Source organism: Oxyura jamaicensis, chromosome 6 (assembly GCF_011077185.1).
Source record: "Oxyura jamaicensis isolate SHBP4307 breed ruddy duck chromosome 6, BPBGC_Ojam_1.0, whole genome shotgun sequence".
In the NCBI taxonomy this organism is placed as follows: domain Eukaryota; kingdom Metazoa; phylum Chordata; class Aves; order Anseriformes; family Anatidae; genus Oxyura; species Oxyura jamaicensis.
In genome coordinates, this window is record NC_048898.1 from 14,798,716 (window position 1) to 14,822,866 (window position 24,151).

The 24,151-nt window shown below is 38.2% G+C and overlaps 1 protein-coding gene across 7 annotated transcripts in view; it reads right to left on the reverse strand.

The window, feature by feature from the left end:
• KAT6B (lysine acetyltransferase 6B) overlaps positions 1–24,151 on the reverse strand; it is a 116,987-nt gene that overhangs the window by 32,787 nt on the left and 60,049 nt on the right. For 5 of the 7 annotated variants that reach the window (XM_035329725.1, XM_035329723.1, XM_035329722.1 and 2 more), the window contains 8 exons: positions 16,448–16,563; positions 16,214–16,295; positions 15,091–15,223; positions 10,673–11,604; positions 9,626–9,747; positions 7,551–7,666; positions 5,445–5,586; positions 2,283–2,444 (listed from right to left, as the gene is read on the reverse strand). In XM_035329725.1, the coding sequence (XP_035185616.1) occupies positions 2,283–2,444; positions 5,445–5,586; positions 7,551–7,666; positions 9,626–9,747; positions 10,673–11,604; positions 15,091–15,223; positions 16,214–16,295; positions 16,448–16,563 (1,805 nt within the window). The remainder of the gene's footprint in view (positions 1–2,282; positions 2,445–5,444; positions 5,587–7,550; positions 7,667–9,625; positions 9,748–10,672; positions 11,605–15,090; positions 15,224–16,213; positions 16,296–16,447; positions 16,564–24,151) is intronic. The other 2 variants (XM_035329729.1, XM_035329728.1) reach the window with 2 other exon arrangements.

Consider the following 24,151-nt stretch of genomic DNA (forward strand, 5'->3'; position numbering starts at 1 on the left):
TAATTATAAGAAGGAAATATCAATCAAACATACCCTTCAAAATATTTATTTTTACTAGTTAACTACTCAGCACCTTTAAAATTAAATACATTGTCTAAACAGCATAATGAAGGTTAAGTGTGATAAAGGAGGAGGACAGGGAAAAGGGAAATATTTTCATGCTTCACTGACCTTTCTCTCAAGGATATAAAAGAGGAAAATAACATCCATATACATGGTGAAGTTGCTTTTTCTGCAATTGCTACACTGACTGCTTGCTGGTTTCCACCTTTGTCTTCTTTAAATGAATGTTGGGGGAAACAACCTATATCCACAAAACTAAGTCACGCTAACTTTTTCAAAGCTTCTCACCTGAATCCAAATGAAGGCAGAATGCTCAAAATTCAGAGCTCTTTCAGACAAAGTGAATTCATATGACATAGGCAGTGAATGCAAATATTACACTGACTGTTTAAAACAACGGAAGGAAGAATCTTAACTAGGAAGCTGTTCTGACAACACAGCTTTTAGGCTTTAGTTCCTTTAAAGTTTACTGATAAAAAGGAAGATTCTTAAAGTGTTGTTATCTTTAAAAGATTACAGAGAAAACAAAAAATTAGCACTGGGTAGTTTTGAGGAAGACCAAATAAATCAACTAAAGATATTCAGGTCAGCATAACCAACAAGAAGTCAGGGCCAGAACACAGGCAGTTTAAAATACCACCTATTATTTCAGCTTCCACACATAAGATGACAGCAGATAAGTGATGACACTGACAGGACCAGAAGCCTGGTTTCCACACATTTCTTCAGACATGAAAGTAGATAACCATGTCGCATTTCAGTAGGTTTCTTACTTTCTATGGTATAATGAATGCTGAAGTATTATTTTTTCTGCATGGATTTCCAAACTCTGTTCAGGATCCCAAACTCTCAAGACTGCAGCTAGTATGAAGTACACATCCTGCCAACATATTTGTACTCAGGCAAGCAAAGCCAGAGCACATCTGCCAGCAAGAACACACATACAAACACACGCTTGAAAAAAAAAAAGGTGGGGGGATGGGACGACACGACACAAAACAAATTAAGTACTTAAGTGAAATTTGCATATGACTCCAACATTTTTTCTTAAATTATGGTAGTGAAAGCATTTGTGATCATCAAAAAGGACAAATAGATTGGCTGAAGCAATAGGGGTGGAGTGGGGAAACAAAATGCATCCTTGCTGAATAGTCATTCAGAAGAAATATCAGGAGATATTAATCTGGACACCTGCAGTATCTAAACCTACTTGAAAAATGCTTGCCAATAACAGAGTTGACATGTTTGTATTCCACAAGAACTTCTAGCTAACATAAGACTGAGTAAATTGTGCCTATTAGTCTGTTTTTCAAATCTCAACAAGACCCACATCTCAGAAGACAGAAACCCCAAGAGACTGTTGCACAGCATGCAGGTGCTCTGATATAATTTTTGGACTTCTTAAAGTTAGCATCTTCATACAAATCATTTTTTAAAGAAAGGAAATTACGTACTGAGGGAGGAGGTGATACTAGAGACCACCAAGTATTGAATTTCTAAGTAACTATGTACCAATTGATCAAAATTCTTACAAAGAGACAGCTGAATGCTTTTCTAGTTGCAGGCATATCTGATTATATTTCACCATTATTTTTGTTAGCATTTGTCAAGACATTCCACAGAAATATTTTTGGTCTACAGCAGTAACCACTGTTTTAAAATTCCAAGTGAAGCCACAAGCAACAGACAACTACTCTAAAAAAGACATCCACCATACAAGTTAGGCTTGTGTTCTTATGCTCTGTGCACTAAGTAGCTTCATTAGATTAGACTCTATGCGAGAGAGAAACAAAGATGAAAACAGCCAACCGTTTATATCTAAATAGACAACTTGAACTGCTTACCAGTGAAGCCATGAAAACACATGGAAATGAACATAATTTCAAATATTTAGCACTTTTAGAAGTTAGACTTAGTATATTATTGCAAAACTGATGGGGAGGAAAAAGATTGAATTTTTCAACTGTACAATACAAACCACAACACATTCAATAACAACAAAAAGTAACGATGCATATGGCTGATTGCACATACAATTTCTCAACTTGCATCAGTTTTTTTCTCAAAGACAGTAGTAGTAGATTGGTAACAAATATATACATTCCATTTGAGATCCATAGAGAGAATTTCAAGTTTCTGAATCAAATTCATCTTTGCTGTTGACACAAAAGATAGTGGGAAAGTACAAATGTTTAAAATATATACATTTTTTCTTTTACCTTTGAGAAATATCCAACTAAATGGCATCCTTTCTCATCATTTTTCGTAAGGACATAGAAGAGGAATGGTTCAACATCATAATACAAGGTTTTGTGGTCCAGAAAGAGCTTAGCTAGCAAACAAAGATTCTGACAATAAATTTTGCTCACGTTTCCATCAACCTAGAAAGCAAGACAGATGTAGTTACTTCCAAAGCCACCAGGATGTTAGAACAAAACAGCTTCTTGAATCAGCCATACCCTAGAAGGAAACTTGAGAAATGTAGCATTACAAAAAAAAAGAAAAAAAAAAGTTCAAGAGAAGATGCCCCTGCTTCTGGTTAGATAAGAATTCTTGAACTAGTATTAATTACCTTGCACTTGCAAGTATCCTCTGAGGATCTGGTTTTATTAAACGAAGTAACGTTAATTTTTAATTGTTCTAGTAAGACTTACCTCTTTCACTTACTTCTTAAAACAAAATGAACATGACTGGCAGACAACTAAAATGCGCTATTGAAAATTACATTAAACACAACGTAAAGACAATGAAGCTCATTACATTGAACCTATAAAGTCTAAGTCCAATGAACAGGCTGCTGATTTTGTATCAAACATAGCTATGTTTTGGATAAATTAGACAAGACAAAAATTCTATGCTAGACTAAAACACTACTGAGCAAGACAAGTAAATTTTCAGGCTAAGTGCTACAATTCGTCTAAGTATGTTATGAGTGTAAAGAGTCAAGCTGTGATGCAGACAGCTACAGAAAAGCCAGACATACATGCAGATTTCCTCGATCAATTAGTTACTCCCTGAAAGGGAGGGTTCAAAGGCAACAGTCTTTTTGAAATAATCTTAATAGAAAGGTTTGCTTGTACTGATGTTCTTTGATAAAGTCATTATTTATATTTCATTCACAGAGACAGCCAAATGGTATGCACACAGTGCTGAAAAAGAAACCATGTTCTACTTCGTTTCTAGTTAGAATCCTAGTTATAAACCTGAGCAAATGCCCAACCTTTTGGATCTATTTAGGGACTTCAAGGTGACTGCTGTATAATACTTGTGTTATCTGGATTAAAGAAAGAACATTTAATGGACAGCTACGACTAATAAAGGTATTAGAGTAAACTTCATATAGCACTGGAGAACTTATCAAGTACACTAAGCTCTCATGCAACTCACTCCATTGTCCATTTCTTTTTCCTTCTTTTCACACTTAGTAGCAAGCATGCAAATTAGAGAACATCAACCAAGTAAAATCACTGAATAAGCCACAAGTCTGAAAACCCAAATTATGTAAGCTATCTTTTTCAGCAAGAACGTCTGTACAGAAATGCAAAAAGACTCCTTAAATGGCAGGCAAACACAGCTTGTTCATCAGCTTCAAATACAAGTAGAAAGAAAAAGAAAGAAAGAAAGAAAGAAAAAGACTAAAACTCCAAAAGGAAGCATCTGTCAAACTTCCTTGGCTACAATGTAGTAGTAAACTGTGTCAAAGCCTTCTCTCAAATCTGTCAAAGTCATGCTCCGAGCAGAGGTACATAAATCTTAAATGCCAAAGCCATTTATATTTCTCTAGAAAACAGAGAACACAAAGGAAACCACAAACCCTTCATCCTGCCAAACAGAAAATGGATGCACAAAGTTCATTAAAGTACCTATGAGGAAGGACATGATCTGATGAGTAAGTTTCTACAGTTATCATAATAATAATAGAAGCTAACCTTTGAAATAAGAACAGCTATTTCAGAAGTCTTAATGTAGGTGCTTATTGAAGTACCTCAGAGAAAGTGGATAAGAGCAGTGTAAAAAGAATCCGGACATTCCTTTCACATGCATCTTGTTTTCCACGTGTTTTTTGTGTGTGTGCGGTTTCCTCCCCACCCAGAGCTGTATTTTACTTTATTAAGAACTTTTTATTCATGTGTTGGCAGTAGCTAACGAAAATAAAACAAACTGGAAAGCAGAATTTGCCTATTGCTGTATGCTGCACAGGTCTTAACACCTGCTAAACAGAGAAAAGGTTAATTATTCTAGACTGACAGGACAATTTCTGTTTTTAATAGAAAAAGAATTAAGCCTGTTTACAACTTAAGTCTTTTGCCAGCAAATCTACAGTCTTTAGATAAAATGCTCAAGTCAGGAAGGAAACAATCTTGATGCTGATAACTATTTTCTTTAATAGCATAAAAACAAATAGGTTAATGAACCAAACATCAAGCTTTTCATTTAAATAAGGACTCTAAAACTGCATCTACGATTGTTTGATTAGACAATGGCAATTATCAGGCACAATAGACATTTATACAAGTAAACACAAGTTTCAAGTAGAACCTACAATACCTACAAATTAGAAAGAAGTTGGCAACATACCCATCTAAATATTGAAGCTGTTACACTATTGAAAAACAAGTCCTAGTAACCCTGACAGTCTGTTCTCTTAATGTGACTGGTAACAACTCTTGAGAAACAGCCACATGAAGGTTAATGTGTAGCATGCCTGCAGTTATTAAAGTTATCTGACATACAAGATTTCTGCTGGTCAGGATAACCTTAAACTTTCCAATACTTTTAAAGAAGTAGTCTCCCAGGAAAATAGTTTATAAAAGGCTGTGTACCCACAAGCCCAACTCTGGACTTTCTAAACTGAAGGCAGTTTGTTGTGGCCAAAGTTAGACTCCATCATCCAACCAGGACATTTCATGTTCAAACATCCAGAAGGAGGCAAAAGCACTTAATTATCATTTGTATTTCTAGAACAGTAGGTAATAAACTATATTGCTTGCTTTTATACCTTGGAAGAATCTACATGATGTTTCGTAGTCTCTCTACACCCAAAATGTATAAATTGCTAGAAATGAAAGGATGAAAGGCACTTCTGCTGACAAGGGAATGGCAATCCAGTCAAAGGGCATCCATTGCAGTCCATTCTAAGATGCATACTACAAAAGTGTCTCAAAAGGTTGAGTAATTCATGGATTACAGATAAAATAAGAGTCATGACAGAATTTGACAAGGTGGAACAGGACAGGGAAGATGGGCTTGCTTTTGCAGCGCAGTAAGAATCTCTGAGGAAGTGCATAAGTATCTTAAAGTTTCCATGCTACTGTTCTACAACTGGTCTGTAATGTCTACCAAACAATTACTTTCAGAAATCTAGACTTGGATACACCTACCTCAAATACTGACAGGTCATTTCTTCTGTAGATTTCATTGGCTGGAGGATGAAACCAGCCACACTTCTTTGAGTGCCTTAACAAAATGTTTTTACTTTTCATGTATTTAAGACAGAATTCACACAGGTAAAGCTTTGGTAGTCTGCAGAAAAATTAGAAAAATATTTTATTTTTTGAAAATGTTAAGTTCTGTAAAAAGAAAAGTTATCACAAAGTGATATGCTCCTCCTTCCCCAGATTATTATAAGGTACCCAGGGTAAATGCTGCTTAAGTTTAAAATACAAATTTAATAATATTAATTAAAAGTATCACTATATTAGAGGGAATGATTAAACATATACATTAGCTATCAGAAAAAGAAGGTAAGAGTTCAATCACAGCGAATCTGATTAAACAGAGTGTGACTGTGGTCAGCTTTTTTGTGGTAGAGTGTTAGGTAAATCCCTGTGATTTGCCCCTTCCCACATTGCAAAGTTTTTGCTGTGGTCTCCATCAAAGCAAGCACACTGGAGTCATACCTCAAATTTCACCTTTTTTCTTCCAATAAAGACAAAAAGGACACACAGCAGAATACAAAGAATTCCCTTTAATTTTCTTTACTTTGGATACAGGGAAGATATATAGGAGATAATATAGTAAACAATTATCTTACTAATACTTCAGCTGGGAAAGCAATTGTGGTAGGATTATAATCCCCCACCCTTGCCTACGTTATTACTTAACTCAACCAGAGAAGCCTGACTAAACAGTCCATATATGTGAAAAGTCTCCTTTCCACATATGTCCATGAAACAACGCATCCTGGATGATGACTACTCCTCCAAGGAGGATTCAGTTCAGACAAGATATAAGTTACACACATGCCTTACATCAGACAATGCTGACAAGTGTTCTACATACCACAAACTGCTCCTTTTCAATGAGTTTTGTTGCTATTAACCTCCATTTTAAAATTATTTGAGCAGTGGATTATGCCACAACATTTTAGAGCAGAGGAAAAACTATCTGCTCTGAAGATACCGGCATATCCTGGGATCATAACCATGGCTTGCATGATTACAGGATTCTAATAAAGTTTATCAACAACATAAAAATAGTTGAAGTGTTCGTTCCATGATGTAATCCCACTGCACTTAGGGCCAAGAACTGCCTCCTACAAATGACATCTCATTGTTGTCTTGTACTAACGACTATTCATTATCATGCCTGTATGTGGAATTAATTTGCCTGATGTAACAGAGCTATTTCTCACAATATAATATAAATTGAGGGATTAAAAGAGTAACTGATGAAGAAGATTAATACTATAAAAGCATTGGTAATAACAGGAAACATGCTGTTTACACTTTTTTTTTAAGCCCTGTTTTTTTGTATTATCAATCAACAACACATTCGTCATTCCCACGATGCCACAATGCTTACACCTAGGAATAAGAGGGAAGGAGAGGAAAAGGAAGCTCACATTAATGCCATGCAAAGGGTTTTTGAAACATGCCATGTAACCCAGTTGCCTGCTGGAGTAGACGTCTTGAAGAACATATAGTTCTGCAAATTTCCATGTGTACCACATATCCATTGGATTCATGAAATATGCTTTTTCAGTACATGCGAAAATCAGCAGGAATCTACTGAGCACACATACTAGTTCATGCTCTCTGCCGGACTGAGGTGTCTAGCACAGGCAGCCAGAAAATGGGACACTGTTGGCACACTTGGCTCACTTGGACTTTATTTATCTAATATTTGCAGATTTCTTGGTCCTTTAAAAAGAAGGAAGTTAACTTCTGGATGACAAACAAGATTAACTGCTCTAAATGGCCACAAGTCAGGCATTCCTGGTTTGAAGTTGTTAAAAAGAAAATACTAATACATGCTACAAAGTTAAAGTTTTTGCAGGAAAAAAATGGAAAAAATGGCATTTTTAATGCATCTTTGATTAGAACTAGTAGAAAGACAACTCCTTGATCTCCCTTATAATTACAAACGCATATCTGCTCTTAAAGTTACATGAATAAGTTACAAACAATTACAGAAAAGAAAGTAAATCACAATTATCACATTAGAAAAAATCAAAACAATACATGTTGATTTTGATAACTTGTTACCTTGCATATTCCTGTGGGTAAGGTGAAGAGTACCAGGTCTGTATCTCATATTTTCCAAACTCAATCACTGAGGGATATCGCCCACTTGTTTCACCCGTGTTTTTACACCCAATTTTCTGTCAGGTACAATAAAAGCAAAATACTAGTTACAAAAAAAGTAAAACCAAACAAAACAAAGCCTTAGCTTTGTATCCACTTCACCCAGTGAAGGTGTGAAAAACCTGAAGTATTCAAATGTTGCTTAAATTCTTCCAGCCCAGGCAGAGAACAGAATTTGCAAAAAGCTAGATATAAAAAGGGAACATTCCTTTCAAGGTGCCAAACAAACCTGCAATCATGAAGTAAGGTCAGTAGTGCTTACAAATAAGCACATACAAACAAATGATATATGGCCAAGCCAAAGAAGAGGCACAACTGCCTGAATCCTTTTCTCCAGGATCTAGTGGAAGGACTTTTCTGCAGTTCTGGTTCAACCCCTAAGCCATTATCTTGTCAAAACAAGCAAAGAGGAGGGATCAGCAGAACCTTTCTGGAGGTCCACAGGATTTGACCTCATAACTGTCCCCAGTATAGTAAAATAAGCTGTTTTCAGCTAACATACTGTGGTTGAACTGATCAGAAAATGACTGCTAGACTAAATACAAAAACAAAATAAAAATGGAAAAATAAGTAATTTAATTGCCTCCAATTTCAGCAATATTGCCTCATAACATTTTTGGACTGCATGTGAAATAAATAAATGAGGAGGAGGTGGGAACTGTTTCTATGAGCAAATGGAAACACAAACTAATCATGAAGTTGATTCTTTAAACTTCATTTGAATTTGCTGGTTAACACACTCTGAATTCAGACTGTGATAAGGTCGTCACATTGACCTATAGCAAGTAACATTGGTTCTTCTACTTTTAACATGAAAAACAAATTAAGTGACTTGCATTGCTAGAAAAAGTACTAGACATAATGGTTTATTATGCAATTTTATAAAAAGCAGCAGTTGAAACATTACATGGACCTCCCTTCTGACCCAGGTTCTCAAAGACACTGGTTGCTTGAAGGGCAAAATCTCATGATTGACTTGTGAAGAGCTTCTTGAAACATAGAAGCCTACTAGGCTTGCTCATTTCATTGAAAAAGAAATTTAAAAGCCTCTTTTGCAAAAGGAAGATTCAGCTGCCATATCCAACTTCCTTGGTAAAGAAAACCAGCTCCGTCTCAGCAAGCTTTAGATTACCAGTAGGTACTTTAAAGAAGAGCATCAACACCAGCTGGTATAAATAGTTTTAGTCGGATTTAACTCAAGCATTTTTACTACTACAAGTCATCTATATTATTCAAATTCAAAGTGTGTTAAAAAGTGGGGCAAAATAAAGTCATGAACTCACTAAATCCCCTTGCCTTCTACCAAGCAGTATTTATTGGGATGGGCTTAAGTTTTCATAGTGGCTGCTTTCTCTGCACAGGACATCAAAGCACATTCTCACAGACCATCACCCTCTTAGTGACCATTATTTCAGCTGTGCTTAATCTCTATGTTTAATCAGTGGTAGTCTTGTGTCCAAAATGCTCAAGGATATCTTTCAAAATCTATCCCAAGTCTCATTTACCTGACCCATTCCAAAGCCTTGTCTCTAATCTAGGAGACTTAAACTGCATATACACTGTCTCCCAAATTATATTTACAATAAGCATGACGCAGTAGGTCAACAGGATTTTATTACAAATTAAGAGAATATGAGAATGAAACTGGTTTTAATTTACATATGTAACTGCATTTTATGAGGGAGTGTAGTGATACAACAAGGGGTAATGGCTTTAACCTAAAAAACGGTAGGTTTAGGTTAGATATAAGGAACAAATTCTTTATTATGGGGGTGGTGAGGCACTGGAACATGTTGCCTAGAGAAGCTGAGGATGTCCCATCCCCAGAAGTGTTCAGGCTGGATGGGGCTTTGAGCAACCTGGTCTGCTGGAAGGTGTCCCTGCCCTTGGCAGGAGGTTGAAACTAGATGATCTTTAAGGTCCCTTCCAACCCAAACCATTCTACGATTCTGTAATTTCATGCAACATAGTCTTACCTCCAGGGAAAGCTCCCGAGCCTGTTTAAATACTTCCAAATCCTCCTGTGTAACTGTGTCCTTGCTTCCCACCAGAAATACATCTGTATTTTCTTGTTTGATGCTTAGTTTGATTTCAGTATCTGTTATTTAAAACCAGCAAAAAGTTTATTCACAGACATGAAGATTACACATGCCTTACCAAAGTGTTACTCCTAAATAGGATTGTAGCAGTTATAGCTGTTATGATTCCCCATTTTGACTAAATTTGGGATTATAAATAACAGAAATGAGTCTTTCCTCTCTTCTGGTTCTGTAGGATTCTGTTGGGTAAGCAATTTTTGGTACTTGCTTGTCTTTCTGTCTAAGGCTTTACAGTCCAGTTTTACTAAATTAGTTTTGAACCTCATAAAAGGGAATATATTCTCTCATTAAAACTATGCCACTTGATAAATTTCAGGATATTCTACAAGGATATTCTATTCTAATAATAAAAATTAGAGAAAAACTTTCCCTTAAAAGTTGGAGACCAATGTTAAGCTAAGTGTACATTCAAACGTTACCAGTATATTTTTTTCTTAAATAAAAGTAATTATTAAAAAGGTAGTTTACAGCAGTACAGATCAAGTGTTGTGGAGACTGTAGCAGGATGGAATTGTTCATGAAAAAGCAATGGAGCAGAGGGAAATGAATTGAAATGCCCATCATTATAAGCACTGACAGCACACAATCATGACAGCACTACTGCCAGAGAAAGGGCAGGGAAAGAACAAGGAAGTAGCATGAAGTGGCTATTCATGCGGTACTAAACAGCCATAAGCAACATCATGAAGGCATTTGGGGCTCCTAATGTCACTACAGATGCAAAAAATAATAAAAAGGTGGTGTGGTATTAGTCAGAAAAAAACATTTTGGAGGTTTAGTCAGCATTAGAAAAAAGGTCAGCTTCGTCGCTTTTGTATGAAAGTGAAGTAGGAATAAGAGAAATAGCTAAGACCTATGTGACAAAATAAGAATTTTGGTTTTGGACGGGACGCAGTTTTGGTTGGCGCTTTGACCTTTGCTTACCATCATCCTGATCAGGTTTAATTCTTCCGTCTGCCAAGCTCCCCTTCCCTGGTGAGGGGGTCCCCATCTGAGGGGTCACTTTATACTTTAATCTGCCTAGAATCCTGTGCTTTTTAAGGAAAGTTGTTCTCTTGAGGTGAGTTATTGCTTTAAAAGCATGTCCTCTAGACACACCCCATCCAGAGGTACAGGCACGAGAAATAAACCTACTCCTAACCTCTTTCTTTCCATAGAAATGGCTATTAGATTTTGAAGTAGAAGATAATTCTGGTTTACGACGCATACGCTTGGGCGGTGCATAGCTTGGGTGTCCCTTTTTTCGAGACTGTCCCTGAGCGGTATAGATATGAGAGAGTCCATCAAAGAGTCCCTTTAGCTGACTGTTACTAGGAAGACTACTAAAGGAGGGTGCGCTTGACTGACTGGAAGAACTCTGGGGAGAGTTAGAAGAAGTAGAAGTGCTGGATTTTTGTGAACTGGGGCTCTGACCAGAGATGGGGGTTGGGGGTAGAAGTGAAGAAGGTGGAGGTTTTAGCTTTTGTGTGGTACCTGTAGCCAACACAAGAGAAGTGCATGACTGTTTCTGAGAGACCTTTTTCCTTGGACGATAGTGCTTTGAAAAGTCTATTATTTCACCTCGTGATCTGCGACCATCAGGTGATGGTGTAAAAAACTTAGTAAGGCCATCAATAAGCCCTTTGGTTTTCTTGTTAACTTTAAGTGTAGAGGCAGATATGTAGGTGGAGGTGGTGGTGATTTTGGTGGTGGCACCAGGCCGAGTGGGGTCTGTAACAGGCAATCTGCTGCTTGAATCCTTCACAGATGCAGCATGACCAGATGAAGGTGTGGTACAGACTTTAGTCTTTTGACCCCTACCAGGTGACCCCCTTCCTGTGAATGCATTCACGGATCCTTCATCACTGGTTACAGACCTATGCAAAAATTTGGAAAACAAAAATCAGCGTTAAAAAGACACAGCTACTGCCACATAGCACTGCACTTCATACATATTACTTATGCCACTGTACTTAACCTTAAAAAGTTTAAGGACATATGCATTTTTAAAGTAATTCACACTATGATGCAACATCCAACTTTCTCTCCCCTCCCCACTGCGTTTCTTTTTTTCTCTGTTTAAATAAGGTAGTCCACTGTACATATAAACAGATGCAGCTCAGATAGAAAGATCTCCCAAGTGTACAGCCTCTCCATCTACTTTCAGGCATGTTAGAAATGTGCATCTTTGGAGAAAAATATTAATGCACTGTGCTTGAGCACAGTTAACAGCTTCATCACAATAGAATTTATTGTATATACAAAGAAGATGCTCATATTCAATGTAAATAAGTTAATGTATATCAAAACATTTGCTTAAACTGTAGAGAAAGTCTATTAGTTAGCAATACAGTCAATTTTCAACAAACTGCTGTTTTTATCCACACTCATTTGATACCATATGTCAACACTAGTAATAAAAATTACCACCTAAGACATAAAAGAAAATTGAGGTCATTTATGGAGAGCGTTACAACAAACCCAAACAAATGGCCTCTTTTTTTTTTTTTTTTTTTTTTCCTAGAAATTGGAACAACAGGAAAAAAAATCACAATAAATGAGAAAGATCAAAACCGTAAAAACAAGCAGTGTTTGTAGAAAAACCACAAACCGGTCAAGCCTAACATGGAAGATGTTAAGAAAGAGTGTGGTGACTGCTACTTAAATGCTAGGAAGAAAAAGGGCATGCTGAAAAGCCAACATTTGTGACAGCAGAAGTACAGGTTCAGCTAGTTGCTAATGACTAAAGAGATGAACAACACTGAAGGACAAGCCGGAGACTAAGTAGTATATTTTAAGTATATAGAAACTGAACGTTTAAAATTATTTGGAGTAAGAGAAATAAATATCAGGAAGCATGATCAATTGGCAAATCCAAACACAGCTATATAGTTGCATCAAATGCTTCCATTCCCCCTTTCCATCCTGCTCTTTGAAGTTAGCTCTTTTATTTTGCAGTGAAAAGTTCTGTTTCACAGATTTTGCCTTCTTAATTGAGATGCCGAAATAATTAATTCCAACAGGTTACTTCTAATTAGAGATCAAAGAGCCTGGGGCTACCATCTGGTATGCTGAACTCCAAGGGCCCAGCAGGTTAAGAACTGGCCCTTTTCTACTCACACATCCTTACATTTGGGTAGCTTCTAAGAGGCAACAAAACCAAAAACTTAAGTCTTTCAAATCCTTTGCTGCCATAAGCTTGCATCCATAACAAGACCTGCTCTCACTACCACATGTACTAGCATTTGGTACTAGTGGTGACTAACGCACCTGTTTTTAGTTAATCCTATATAGTAATTTGCCTGTATAGTATAATTGTGAAGGGTTTCCTACAGACAATCAATAGACAGATGGTTATTCTAGGATAACTGGACAGGTTCTTTGTACTACACAAAAAGAATCAAGTGGCATTAGCTAATCCTGCTGTATTTCATGTGACCACTCACATTTATGTATGACACTGATGTCTTCTGTACATTACCATCACTTAAGTAGGATTCTATGAGGATGCGTCTCTGCTCTTACCCCATCTCCTAACTATGGGTTTTCCAAAACAAAATTACTTCATGTAGACTAGACATTGCAGTAATAGAAGTGTGCCCATAGTAATGCAAGTATTTTTACAAAAAAAAAAGCTTCCCTAAGTTCTAAACATGCCCATGTGGTTCATTTGCTACAAAGAAAAGAAAATCTTTATATTCATCATCATCATCCAACATTACAGGGACTTTAACATCCTTTAACACAGCATTCACATTAAAAGCCATAGCTAAGAATTTCATCATCAAAAGCTAACAGTAAAACCCACACAAACTTTTCAACTTCTCCTTTACACGTATGAGGAATGAGGGGAAGCAGAAATATTGTATCAAACATTCCTGCTAAACCCACTGTGGAATGCATAAATCAAGGACATGTTTTTAGAATTCTCAAAGGGGTAAACACAAAGGTGTAGCGATAAACAGAGGGAGATGCACACACAAGGAAATACAGCCATTTCACCATGTAAAAACACTGAAAGGTGTATGGCTATTTCAATGACTTTTAAATACTTATTTAGTCAAGAGAAGGGAGAAATAAAAGTTTTTCATGAATTCTTCCTTTATGAGCATGTTCTTATGAGCCATTATAACTACATTTTTGACTTTGATATAGTGCCATGCTTCCTCCTAGGGTTCCTACCCAGAACTTTTGAACATAGACCTAAAGGATAGATGAGATCCTGACATAAAGAGAAGAATAAATATATAGATAGCAAGCTGCACTACCAAGTACATCAACATGACTGTTATGCTGTACTTGAGTATTGCCAGTATTTACTTTTTTTTTTCAATGTATGTATGTGTTTCCCCTTTTACATGTTGACTCCACAAGTTCTTATTTTGCAAAATGCAAAGTTTTACAGCAGCTAACACTCAACTCAGAAGTATAACAGACAGGTTTAGACTGTAGAGAAAAATGGTTGGGTAACAGCCACGTGACAAAATGAGTAGTAGATAAAGCCAGAAAGCCTTTCAGCTGCTGAGTTGACACAGCCAAACAAACTTAAATAGGAGGAAAAGTAAGGCACGTGTATAGAAACATGAAATGGAGGGCAACATGCTACTGAAGGTAACACAGAATCTGTTCCTGTTTAAGACTGAGTGTAAAGACAACTCAGCATTTTAAACTACTTTAAAAAAATCCTCCAACCAAGCCTTAGGATGTCCAATTACAGTGTTCCCTAGAAGGACAGATGGCAAAAGAATTACAGCATTCTCTTGTGTGAGATGAACACATTCCTAATAAGTAAAACAAATGGCAGTCTCTTTGCCTAGTAACCAGTGGCAGCTTAACAACATAATTCAAAAGTTTTCCAGAGTACCACTAAAATCAGAACTTCGATAGTATTTACATGTTGTGCTCTTTGGAATGGGTTTTGTGAACTGATACTAACAAAGTAATTTTATACTACATTTGTATAGGTCTTTGAACAGAACAATTGCCTGTAATTATTTCTAAGTAAATTCACTATTTATTATTGATTTAATATGGACTCTGCATGTACATCAATTATTTTAAGTTATATATAAAGATAGCTGTGTCATGTATTACTGTACAGACTTTTATTTCTATTTGGTATAGGTGCAAGTTCTATTAAAAAAATTATGGGACCTAGAAAAGTAACTTACAGAAAGTTTTTTCCACCACATTCTGACAAGACGTGAAAATTAACCATTATAAATAAAAAGTCATTCGCCAGTGGGCTAGAAGGTCTGTACTAGAACATTCATCACTTACTTTCCCCAGTTTGAAACACAGCTAAAAACTGTGGTTGAAACTTGTTACTCTAGTACAGTAAAAAAAAATTAAGAGAAACCTACAACATTCGTTGCTTTAGTTTATTTTTCGGTCGTCCGATAGGTTTTGCATATCGTCGCCTTATTTGGGCAGCTTTCTCATGAAGTAGCTTTCTCCCTTTCTTCTTTGGTCTACAGACCTGGCAAATCCACATCCCTACATAAAGGAAAAAAAGTTTAATTGTACACAATTTATTTAATCTGTCCTGCAAGTGTCTACCAAGATATATGCCATGTATGTAACATTTTCTTATAAACAAGACAGATGGAAGGGGAAGTAGACAAAGAAAAGTGATCCCCTTCTACCTATACCTCAAACCTTTTGAGAGCAAAGTGCTCAAGGAAAGGGGGAAAAAAGTTGCAAAAGAGATCACAAAAGATGATGAGCAAATGGGTTCTTAAAAGAAAGGAAGATAGCTTGCTCTTCCTTACACTACAGATACATATTTCTTCTGAAAAAATTAAGATGGGAAAAAATTACATGTGCATTACACAGCTAACTAGACTAAAGTGTGCTAAAGAAAACACCAGATCACAACTAAGTATGTTTGGTTTAATATACAACTTGAATTTGTCATCCTTTTAACATTAGATAACCATGCCTGAACACTTTTTTTTTTTTTTTTTTTTCTTTTTTTTTTTTGCTTTTATAAATAATACTAGAAGATTTAAAGAAAAAAAGCTGGAAAAAGCCTTCAGTGTAATTTTAAGATTAAATAAGGAAAGCCATAAAGATGGGAGACCAGAAATGAGAGGTGCTATATATCAGAAATCTAGAGAACCTGACGGACGCAGGTGCTTTGTTTAAGTTACCCTTACATGAGGCAGCTGTCTTTTTCACCCGCTTTACAGATTTCTATATCAATATATACACTCCAAACATTTTAAACAGCCTTTGCGAAACTTCACTCTTGATAATAGGCCAAGAACTCCATTCATGGTGAATTTGCCTGGTCAACTGACCAGAGACCTTTACAGTTTCACAGAGGAAAAAAAACTCAAAACATAAAGTTCTGGCTTTGACATGATTGAAACTATATTGTTCACCAATGCAAAAGTAATTAGCATGATCAAGAGCTTTTCGTCACTTAATATGAGAAAAGACTGTGAATGAAAGTATTTTCATTGAAAGTATTTTCATTATCACCTTTTGGCATTCGGGAAAGTGGTGGGTCACAGCACTCCATGTGGAACCCTCTATCACAGGAGTCGCAAAAAAGCATGTTATCCTGAAGGGGAGTGGGGGAAGGAAGAGGAAGAGGAAAAAAAGACTTAATACAGCATTGCTAGAGGTTGCACAACAGTGATTTGTATTTGCACATGTGCTAAGTATAGAGCTATGATAAACAGAAGTCAGGTAACACTGAACAGTCTAACTTACTGCATTTTTGCCTTGGATCCTACATGCACTGCATGTCTTGCATTCAATACACTGCCATCTTAAGGCCTTCACATTTGTTGTTAACTCAGGACAGAATTTCAAACATGATGGATGTCCTAAAAAAAATAAAATAAACCATAACAACATATTTAAAGCTTGAGATTTAAATAATACTGATGCTTATGTTCAACAGAATGTAGCCAGCAACACCAGAGCCTTGTAAGCACCAGCAGTTTTTAGAACTTTGCAATACATCATTTAACTCGCTTCTTACAAAGAAGATATGGCAAAACTGCCATAAAACTTGTTTATAAAGAGAAGTAAAAAGCTGACAACTGACACCTGTAAAGTTTTCACAAACATCTGAAATACAATCTTTTCTTTCACTAGTTGTACATGTGATGGAAATAACCAACTGCCATTGGTCCTGAAAAAAGCATTTCTACATACTTGAACCCACTCTTTTTATAGCAGTGCAACAAACAGATTAAATCTTTATACAAGACTGAATTAGTATATTTTTCAAATGTTCTAACTACCTACTAGAGAAACTTAATAGTTGAGCTATATGCATTTTTCATTCCAACTTATTACTAAGTTATATACAAAGAACAATTTCAGAGCAGCCAGAAGAAAAAAAAATGGAGTCGAAAAATGACACTTGAAAAGTTTACTACTATGGTACGTTTAAAGTGAGGGACGAGATCAAGTAGGGAGAGAAGAGTAGCTGAACTTCAGTTTCCCCATGAAATTGCATTTTATTCCCTAGTGGGATCATCATCTTTTCCACTGCAGTCTAGAAGCTCTTCCAATTAATACAAGGTATCAGACAACTGAACACATTTAACACCTTAGGCAATACTGGCAGTGACTTCTTTTGTTTTCAATACTCTCAAAGGAGTGTAAACCCTTAATCCATAAAAGATAAAAGCACTGTTAAATAGGAAGGAACAAACTTTCCCAAGGAAGCACTTATATTTAGAGATCATCAAGGACATCAAGTTGTAACGGAAGTAAGAATCCCTGATGCCATGCTGTATTGATGTCATGAGAATGCATGATGATTTCTTCTCATTGCCAGAGGCTGGTAAGTACAGTCTTCCAGGTAGTGGTCTGTTGATGGTGATTCAGATTTTGCCCATCTCTTGCTTCTCTCTCAGTCTAAACCACCACAAACAAGGATACAGGCTAATCCCTAAGCATTTGCTATTTTAATCTTCTAATAGACTGAGGCAAGAATGACAAAGATGAATGAAGGAACGCAAAAAAAAAAAAAAAAAAAAAAAAAAAAAAAAACTTCAAAATCTGAAATCTGTACTGATTGTTTCCTCTTACAGCATGTACCCAAGACTTAATCAATCCACTTCTTGTTAAAAAAGCAATTTAAACAGGGTAAAAACATCATTTTCTCAAAATAAAATGCAGTAATATAATCTATAAGCAAAAAACACTCAGGAATAAATTCTACAAATACTTTCAAAAATAGAAGTATCAGAAAAAGGTTGCCATTTGACTCTTACCATACAGTTTAATAGAAATTAACAACTTGTATTTATAACTGATTGCACAACTAAAGTAACTATTTCGCTTGAAAGTTACAAATGCACCACGGAACTGCACAGTTCAGTTCAGTGTCACTCTGTCCCTTTCAATAAAGCCTAATAAGTGCTTGATTCAAAAAAATGCCTGCTAAGAAGTAAAAAAGCTCCCTAAAGTCAATAATATTAATAATCAATATCACAGACTTATTTCATCAATCATGACTTAACATGTTACATTAACACGTTAAAGTGTTATCATAAACCAATTATCTCCTTATTTATAACTAGAATTAAACGCATCTACCCTGCACTGAAGTGATTTACTTCAAGGCATAAATAAGTTGTCGTTTAACTCATTGATTTTAACTTTGCAGTATGCTTATCCTTCTCAGTGACTAACTTAAGAAATGCTCATTCTGAGTAGCTGGTAACTACAGGCAAACTAAGCACAACAGGGTTACTTAATTTCTCTGTTATCTACCAATGTAACATTCTTCATTCAACTAACTACACAGCTTAACACACATTTGTTCCTACCCTTAAAGGTTTCAATATCAGAAAAAAAAAATCATGAAAAACATCTACTGAGATTAAACATGGAGACTGCCTGTGACTCAAAGTCCTTCAGACACAAGTAACCATAGGCTGGAATTGTGCAAAGGGAAGTATCACTAGGTATTTGCCATGTTCTTTGACTGTCTTCTCTAGCTACGCTCTAATGGAAACAGCAGAGATTTTTAGATTTCCAAATACAACAGGGTATTTTTCTTTACTAGCTGGTAATAGTTACGTTCTTTATTTTGGACACAAGATTGTATAGGAAAAATACAACATTAACAAAAAGTGGGTTATGCCTAACAGACATGAAGTGGCAATCAACACAGGCTTTACTTCTCTAAGTGTCTTGCATTTTAAGCTACTTCTATAGTTAAACCAATCTCTGTAGTCCATTAAACTGAGTCACTGTGACCTTCAAATGTAAAGAAAGAACCTATGAAATTGCTCTAGAGGAAAAACATGATTTTGGCTCTAAAATCCATATAATCTCAGCACTGACTAATCTGAACAGAGAGAGAATATACTATCTCGCGCATATCCAAAAGCAAATATATCTGCCAAGAGGTCTTCACCACAGAATCACAGAAGGATGATGTTGTGAGGGACCTCTGGAGGTCGTCTGGTCTAACCCCCTGCTCAAGCAGGGGACACCTGAAGATGGGTAACCGGGACCACATCCAGGCAGCTTTTATAGACCTCCAAGGAAGGAAACTTCACAACCTCTCTGGACAAACTATACCAGCGCTCGGTCACCCACACAGCACAGAAGTGCTTCCTGGTGTTCAGAGGGATCCTCCTGTGTTCCCGTTTGTGCACACTGCCTCTTGTCCCAGCACTGGGCAACACTGAAAAGAGCCTGGCTCAGTCCTGGCTGCATCCTCCATTCAGGTATTTACAGACACTGATAAGATCCCCTGGAGCCTCCTCCTCTGCAGGCTGAACAGCCCCAGCTCTCTCAGCCTCTCCTCATAGAGGTGCTCCAGTCCCTTCATCATCTTGACAGCCCTCCACGGGACTCTTTCCAGTATGTCCAAGTCCCTCTTGTACTGGGGAGCCCAGAACTGGACACAGTACCCTAGTAACATTCAATCTCCAGATTGAAATGGTAGTTTCTTCTGGTTCAATTACTTGACTTTGTTAAGTTCACAGACAACACAAAGTTGGCCATGAGTGTTGATCTGCTCAAGGGTAGAAGGGCTCTGTAGATGGGTCTGGACAGGCTGGACTCATGGGCCAAGGCCAAATGTACGAAGTTCCAGAAGGCCCAGTGCTGGGTCCTGCACTTGGGGCACAACACCCCCCCACCCACCCCCTCATGCAGTGCTACAGGCTAGGGGAATAGGGGCTGGAAAGTTGCTCTGCACAAAGGGACCTGGAGGGTGGTGGTTGACAGCTGACTGAACACAAGCCAGCAGTTTGCTCAGGTGGCCAAGAAGGCCAACAGCATCCTGGCTTGTGTCAGAAATAGCGTGGCCAGCAGGACTGGGAAAGTGATTGTCCCTTTGTACTTGGTCCCGCTGAGGCCACACCTCGAGCACTTTGTTGAGTTTTGTGTCATCCCCTACAAGAACGACATGGGGGTGCTGGAGCATGTCCAAAGAAGGACAACAAAGGTGGTGAAGGGCCTAGAGAACAAGTCTTATGAGGAGTAGCTGAGGAATCCGGGGTTGTTTAGCCTGAAGAAAAGGAGAGTCAAGCGAGACCTTATCACAGGTACCCTCTCCACTTACTTCTAAGGAGACTACAGCAAGGTGGGGATCAGTCTCTTCTCCCAAGCACTAAGTGCTAAGATGAGGAAATGGCCTCAAGTTGTGCCAGAGTTTCAGTTGGATATTAGAAAACATTTGTGGTGTTTATACTCAGGTGGACAAATGAGCTCTACCTCAGCCACTCTCTCACTCCCCCTCCTCACAGGGGAAGGAGGAGAAAATACGATGCAAAGGGCTCAAGGGTTAAGATAAGGGCAGGGAGATCGCTCAACAATGATTGTGATGGGCAAAACAGACTCAGAGCATGGGGGATAGCAAGATTTATTGCCTATTGTTAACAAGCTGGACAAGTGAGAAACAAAGGGAAGAAACCAAAAACACCTTCCCCCCATCCACCCTATTCCACCTCCTCCCCCCATGCAGTGCAGGGGGGCAGAGAATGGGGGCTGCGATCAGTCTACAGCACTTGGTCTCCCCCGCTCCTTCACAGTCACTCTCTGACTGCTCCACGTGGGGTCCCTCCCACGGGATGCCGTCATTCCCGAACTGATCCGGTGTGGGCTTCCCACAGGCAGCAGCTCTTCACGAACTGCTCCAGGTATGGCTCCGTACCACAGGGTCCATCCATCAGGAGCAAACTGCTCCAACACAGGTACCCCACAGGCAGCAGCTCCCCACAGATCCCCTGCTCCTGCATCATCTCTTCTCCACAGGCTGCAGCTCTGGCCCAGAACCTGCTACGGCAGGTGTCCTCCACAGGCCGCAGTCTCTGTCGGTGCAGGTCCACCTGCTCCACCAGGGGCTCCTCCACAGGCTGCAGCATGGAACCCTGCTCTACCGTGGTACTCCATGGGCTGCAGGGGGACAGTGTTCTTCACCCCTGTCCTCACCACAGGCTGCAGGGGACATCTGCTCCGGTGCCTGGAACACCTCTCCCCCTCCTTCTTCACTGACCTTGGTGTCTGTAAGGCTGTTTCTCGCTCTTCTCTCTCTCTCCCAGCTGCTGTTCCCAGCAGTTTTTTGTTTGTTTTTTCCTCTCCTTTCTTAAATCTGCTCTCACAGAGGTGCAAACAACATCATGTATTGGCTTGGCTCTGGTCAGCAGCAGGGTCCTTACCAAACATGAGGCAGCTTCTGGATTCTTCTCACAGAAGCCATCCCTATGGCCCCCCACTAGCAAAACCCTGCCACATAAACCCACTACAACATCTCTTCACTGAAACAATTGACAAATATTGGAACAGGCTGCCCAGCAGAGTAGTTGAGTCACCATCCATGGAGGTCTTCAAAAAAATAAAAATAAAAATAGATGCAGTGCTTAGTGACATGGTTTAATGGTGGAGTTGCCAGTGTTAGGTTAAAGGCTGGACTAGATATCTTAGAGGTCTTTTCCTACATAAACAATTCTGACTTTCTTTTAAGCCTCAGCAACATCAACATAGTACAAACTTAACAGATTACAGGTAACTTCAAGCTTTGAAAGCTGCCAATTTCTACCAAGAATATATATATATAGGTTTAGTTTAACCTAAAAAAATTTAAAAAAAAAATCATATGCTTTAAAAATTTCTTGTCCACCTCAGTTAGAAAAGGTGAAGACTTGCAATATGTTAACGTGGTAAAAATAGGTGAAATCAGGAAGTTTACTCACTCCTGAGACATTGATTTAAGAGAACTCCTTAACAAGTCCATTTTTGTTCCCTTACTGCAAATTTGGGTCTTGTATATTCTTCAAAGGATCTGACAAAATACCCGTCTTTTAAGAGAAGAATGTTACATGATTGTCAACAATTACTTACAGTGATAGATTAGATACGCTAATATCAAGTTATTTTTAACTTGAGATACAAGTGTTGGAAACAAATCTATAAAGCAATTTTCAAAGAAATGTGTGTTCAGTAACATTTTATGTAGAAAGCATTATTAATTAACTACAAGCAGAAAGGATCAGTGCATCCAACTTGGGCATCCAGTATGTTTTTCTGGCTACAAGATTCTTAGCAGTTAATTTTACCAACCAGCCAACCTCCTCCCACATATGGTAGCAAACAAGAGTAGAAGACAATTTCCATATTTTCTTATGTACCGGTTTAATACTAACGGGCAGACAACCATCATCATGCCGCTCTCTCACTCCCCCTCCTCAAAAGGAGAAAACAATGAAAAAAGCTTATGGGTTGAGATCAGGACAGGGAGATCATGCACTGATTGCTGCCACAGGCAAAAGAGACTCTGTGTAAGAGAGATTAATATAACAAACCTTATGTTATATATTATATGCCTATTGATAACAGATTAGAGCAATGAGAACTAAGCGGAAACCTAAAACACCTTCTCCCCACATCTACTCTCTTCTACATCCTTCCCCCATGCAGCTGAAGGGAACAGGGGTTGCAGTCAGTCCATAACCTCCTCTCTGCCACTCTGCCTCCTCACAGATGCTCTCTTCCCCCTGCTCTGGCACAGGGTGCCTCTCACAGGATGCAGTCCCCCCCGAATTGATGCAGCACAGGCTTCCCTCAGACTGCAGCTCAAGAACTGCTCCAATATGGGTCCATACTAGAGGGTCCATCCTGCAGGAACAGGTGCTTCAGTGTTGGTCCCCCGTGGGCTGCCACCAAATCACCTGCTCTTGTGTAGGCTCCTCTCCATGGGCTGCAGCTCTGGACCAGAGCCTTTTCCTGCTCCATGGGCTGCAGCTGCCTTCAGGCCACATCCCCCTGTTCCACTCTGAGCTCCTACACTCCAGACATACCCTAATCTCCCTTTGTAAAACAGCCTTCACAGGTTGCTTTCCAAACATCTCCTGTCCCCGTTCCTCTTGAACGGACTAAAACCTTTGTTGCTCTGCTCTCCAGCTTCCCTTACCCACATCTGCTCACTAACCCTCCTGCCTTCTCAGCGTAACATAATACTTACTTGGAATAATAAAAAACACAATTGTTTTACTTGAACTTGTTGTTGTTGTTTTGGTTTGTGCTTTTTTGTTGCTCCTAAGTATTTATTATAGCTTCCCAGTAACTCAATTTTTTCCCCTTTTTCTTTCTCAAACTTCATTCTCCCTTTCAAAAATCTGTCAGCAGCAGCTCTTCAGTTGCTTCTGCACCTCTTGATTGTGCAAACAGAGGTAGAGTTTGATTCCATTTCTCAAGTCTATTGATTTTTCAAAATCAAAAGATAGTAAGGATAAAAAGCAGGAAAAAGGAAGGAACAATGTTTGCTTTCGTAATAGGATTTGTTTTCTCTTATCTGACATCCCTCATCTTACTCCCTTAGAAAACACCCTGTGAAAAGGGACACAGCAACGCATTTCATTTTCACTGCCCAAATAGATTATATCACAAAATCAGAGTGATATTAGAGAGGTGTGCAAATACCCAGATTGTTTCTGCTTTCAGAATGCAGAAGCATTACCTGAAGAAACATAAGCAACTGAAACAAAAAACCTAAGGCAAAGCAGACATGCCAGTAGTGGGCACTACAATTTAATCTCTGATCAACTGAACAACAATTTGCTTGCTGTGCACAATATGCATTTTCTTTTATGTTTCTTATACAGTAAGACCAGTTTTGAGACATACTGCAGTGTGCAAAATTACAAATCCAATTACAATAACCTCTACTTGAATGAAGTTGTATTATTTATATACTGCATTGAAATTGGTTTTTCTTTTAGTTAGGCATCAGTAGCTAAAGTTTAACCATGCAGCAATCTGATTGGCAGTCTCAACATTTCATTCTTCGTATATAATACATCTGAGGAACTAATTAAAGATAATTCAGTCTTAATGAGGCAGAGAGAATGTATCAGTGTTAATTCGAAGGGAAGCTGATCCATGAAAGTCAAGGCTTCCACAGCTCCAGAGCCCTTAGACTTACCAGGGAGTACTCCGTAA